We start from the raw sequence: 4,481 nt of genomic DNA, 5'->3' as shown, positions 1-4,481 counted from the left end.
ACATTACTTTGCCAACAAAGGTTCGTCTAGTCAAGGCTGTCATTTTTCCTGTGGTCATGTATGGATGTGAGAGTTGGACTGTGAAGAAGGCTGAGCGCCGAAGAATTGATGCTTTTGAACTGTGGTGTTGGAGAAGACTCTCTTGAGTCCCTTGGACTGCAAGGAGATCAGCCCTGGGATTTCTTTGGATGGAATGATGCTAAAGCTGAAACTCCAGTACTTTAGCCACCTCATGCAAAGAGTTGACTCATTGGAAAAGACTCTGATGCTGGGAGGGATTGGGGGCAGGAAGAGAAGGGGACGACAGAGGATGAGATGGCTGGATGGCATCACTGACTCGATGGACGTGAGTCTCAGTGAACTCCGGGAGTTGGTGATGGACAGGGTGGCCTGGCGTGCTGCGATTCATGAGGTTGCAAAGAGTCGGACATGACTGAGCGACTGATCTGATCTGATCTGATAGATACAGATCTATATACAGACGGGTTTCCTAGGTGGCTCAGCAATAAAGAATCTACCTGCCAATGCAGGAGACATAAGAGACATGGGTTCGATCCCTGGGTCAGAAAGATCCCCTGGAGGAGGGTATGGCAACCCACTCCAGTATTCTTGCCTGGAGAATCCCATAGAAAGAGAAGCCTGGCGGGCTACAGTCCATAGGTTTCAAAGAGTCAGACATGACTGAAGTGACTTAGCATGCACTTAGATACAGATATAGATATAGGGTTTCCTAGGTGGTGCTAGTGGTAAAGAATCTGCCTGCCAATACAGGAGACTTAAGAGACTATATTCTCTTATCTCTATCCCTGGAGGGGGAAGATCCCCTGGAGGAGGAAATGGGAACCCAGACCAGTATTCTTGCTGGGAGAATCGCATGAACAGAGGAGCCTGGCAGGCATGGGGTTGCAAAGAGTTGGGCACAACTGAGCGTCTGAGCACACACATATAGATATATAGAATTGATGCTGAAAATAATTTTTTCGCATTGACTTGACCAGCACACCTAACATGAGAAAGGACAAAAAGGAAGGTAAACCACATCAAGAAATAAACTTACTGTTCCCCAGGGTCCACATCTCTCAGACCAATATACACAATGTCTTTGGCAGATATGCAGGGAGCCACCCAGTAGAATCCTGGGACCTCAGGCATCTAGAATTGCAATGGTTCCATTGGGTTATACATAAGCAAATCTTATATTGAAAGTTAAGGACACATGTTAGATTGCATGTTATATTCAGAACATAAAATTCAAGGAAATCATTAAAATATAGTATAAAATTAGGAAGAGAATGTCTGTCCTCCTGTGCTACCCGAGGAGCGAGCATACTGTCTGTGGCTTCCCTCCCTCCACAGTCACCCACTAGTCTGCCTTGCCCCCCGACCTTGTGCTGCCTGCCCTTTCTAGAAGGATTATGTATCTGAAACAGCAGGCTGTGCCTTGAACCCTGTCCCCTCTGTCACCAACCCTTAGAACTTCTTCACTTAAGGCCTTCATCTCTCTAAACCTAAAGATGTAAGGGGCCAAATCTCATGCTCGGATGACTGTAGGCACAGAGACAGCACCCATGGAAGAAGTCTGGAGAGCACCGTGGTCCTGGGAACATAGGCCTTGCCGGGAATTCATACTACCTTAGGGGAAGGCTCTAAACTAAGCAGCCATATTCTCCACTTAGGAGTGGAGAATTGTGTTCCACCTTTCTGAGAGCAGAGAATCTACATAAACTATTTGGAATTCTGAGGGGGGGAAAAAGGGGGGGGAAGCTACTCCTGAAGTCAGTTTGCAAACTGTTAAAAACGTAGAGATACACAGTCTCACTACCTCTGTCCACCTCCCCCCCATTGCTTATCGGCTGCTGAGAAAATGGTTTGAAAATTAATCAAGAATAAAATGGCACAGGGGTTCTTACTTCCCTTCTGGCTTCTGAACTTCTGCTAAAGACAATTCTTCTGTAACAGAATACCAACCAGCTGTTTACCTTTTCCTTTAGTTCCTTCAGAAGGAAAGACACAGGTTGTCCATGCAAGTTCCCGGTTTTGGTTGTCAGTGGAGTGTTGATGTCCGTGTGAGCATCCACCCAAATGACACAGAGGTCTGGGTGGACCCTGGCATGGCCAGAGATGCTGCCGATCGCCAAACTTTAAAGGAAAAGAAGTTCGTGTGAACATCAGGTTTGCAGTATCAGTATGTTTATCACATCATTTACACAATATTCTTGCCTGATTTTTCTTTAAGTCAAAGTGGCTAATATTTATGAGAGATTTTAAACTGAAGATCCCAATTAAACAATCGCAATAAAGTATACCTAACACAATATTTACTAACAAGTTATATTTATTCACTGTAATGGCGTTACTAAAAAAACTTTCATTTTTCTTCAAAACCACCTTCTAATAGCAAATTCTAGTTTCACTAAAAATTAAATATGTGAAAAGACAGTAGCCACACAAGTTTTTTAGCATGAGATATCACTCAGTTCTCAGGGTTAAAACAGGCTCATTTTCTGTACTCTCATCTCTCTTGGTAAATACTTAATTCTCCCAAGTGAATTATGACAGAGTCCTCCCATTTTTCTTAAAATCCAATTCTTTTACAATTGGGGACCATCACTCAAAACCCTTACATCTACTTCAGCCAGTGTATCCTGGACGCTCACTCTATTCAATGTTCAGATCCTCTGCTGGAACTTTCTAGTCTCCTGCTACGTATTTAAGGACTCACTCTTAGCCAGGTCCAGAACCCTCAAAATTCATCTCAAACACTCCAAGCTCCATAAAACTTGCCAGAATGGCAAAGCTAAGTAGCATCTCACACAAAAGTTAAAAGACCAGGATTTGCCATACAAAGTCTGCATTGTCCCACTTGTGAACGCTCAGGAACCCTCCAGAGAACCGTGAGCTTTCAGAAGCAGGCCTTTCTTGATGCTCTTTGTCTTTCCCTTCAGGTTTGTTTTCCTTTGTCCATGCGCCAGTCAAAATTCCCACTTACAAATTTTTTTTACTTAAAAAGAGCTCCAGTTACTCAACATGAGTTTTGTCACAGAAGTCCTGAAAACACTTTGGCTTTCAAGGAAAATATGAAGGGGGCTGAAGTAATTGACTCCTGCATTAAGAGTCATTGTAGTCTTTGCACTTTTGATCTAATCGTACTTCTGATTACATGTCCTGGGACCTTGAGAGTAAACATGGGCAGACTCACGCACAACATTATCTTTACCACATTATTCATAATGGTGACATTTGAAAATAACCTGAATATCTGACAACATGGAGAGAGAGAGAGAGAGAGAGAGATATATACATATATATAGAGAGAGAGATATCATACCTAGATGAAATATCAAGCAACAGTAAAAAATTATGCTCATATGTATTGTGAGGTATTAATAACATAAGGAAATCTGTAGTGTAGATGAACAAAACAGGATAACGCATACAATGGTTAAAATTATATACAAGGGGAAAATTATGGCAGGCAGGAAATGTAACAGATTTTCAAAATTCTAGTAGAAATGGTTTCTAGAGAACAATTGCCACTGTTTTTTTTCTTTTATATATGCATGTGTATTTCAAAAGTTTGATAATTATTACTTTGATAGTGCGAAACACATGCTTTACTTGTTGACATACGTTATTTCTGTTATCACTAATCAAGTACAATAGGCTGACTATTAATTTCCTCAGTGCTTATTTATTTAGGAATGTAAGCTTGAACATTTTGCTGAAATCCATTCACATACCATGTATTTTCTGCTGTCATAGAAAAAGGTCATAACAGACTTCAAACAGAGGGAAGTTTTTGTTTCCAAAATAAAGTAATAATCAATAAAATTAAAAGAAACAAGACAGAAAATGTGATATAAAATATTGATCAATACTTTCCTTTCCTATTTCCTCTCTTCTCATGGTTTTGGTTATACTTCCTTCACCGTATTTATACCAGACTCCCATAGAGATAAACATTTAAAAAAAAGACCTGTGGTCTCCGCCCAGGACAAGGCTGATCCTTCCAGTCTTCTTGACTTCTGCCACCACATCAGCCAGCTTTTCACTTGCTTTTCCCACACACCTTGGATTCTTCACAATTTGAAAGGCACTGTCATCAAGATTATCAGCAAAGGACAGGTCCCCATAATCTTTCACATCACACTCTATAATTAAAAGTTTTAGGTTAGTAAGTGAAGTAGCTCAGTTGTGTCTGACTCTTTTCGACCCCATGGACTGTAGCCTACCAGGCTCCTCAATCCATGGGATTTTCCAGGCAATCGCACTGGAGTGGATTGCCAGTTCCTTCTCCAAGGGATCTTCCCAACCTAGGGATCGAACCCGGGTCTCCCGCATTGTAGACAGACACTTTACCGTCTGAGCCACCGGGGAAGTTAGGTTAGTAAAGGTGATTATAAAACAGACTTTAGGATAATTCCAATTTTACCAAATAGGTGTGTTCTCCAAAAAAAAAAAAAAAAAAAAACCTGGAATGC

At 41.5% G+C, this 4,481-nt stretch overlaps 1 protein-coding gene across 1 annotated transcript in view; it reads right to left on the bottom strand.

Moving 5' to 3' along the window:
- ARG1 (arginase 1) overlaps positions 1-4,481 on the bottom strand; it is an 18,049-nt gene that overhangs the window by 4,771 nt on the left and 8,797 nt on the right. Inside the window, exons 4-6 of the mRNA XM_010839682.1 lie at positions 3,977-4,151; positions 1,980-2,139; positions 1,058-1,152 (exon numbers count right to left, since the gene is read on the bottom strand). Coding sequence (XP_010837984.1) covers positions 1,058-1,152; positions 1,980-2,139; positions 3,977-4,151 — 430 coding nt within the window. The remainder of the gene's footprint in view (positions 1-1,057; positions 1,153-1,979; positions 2,140-3,976; positions 4,152-4,481) is intronic.

The sequence above is a fragment of the Bison bison genome, unplaced genomic scaffold (genome assembly GCF_000754665.1).
Source record: "Bison bison bison isolate TAMUID 2011002044 unplaced genomic scaffold, Bison_UMD1.0 scf7180017864132, whole genome shotgun sequence".
NCBI classification, from domain to species: Eukaryota; Metazoa; Chordata; class Mammalia; order Artiodactyla; family Bovidae; genus Bison; species Bison bison.
Note: the sequence above shows the minus strand (reverse complement) of the source record. Positions and strands in the feature narration are given on the sequence as shown.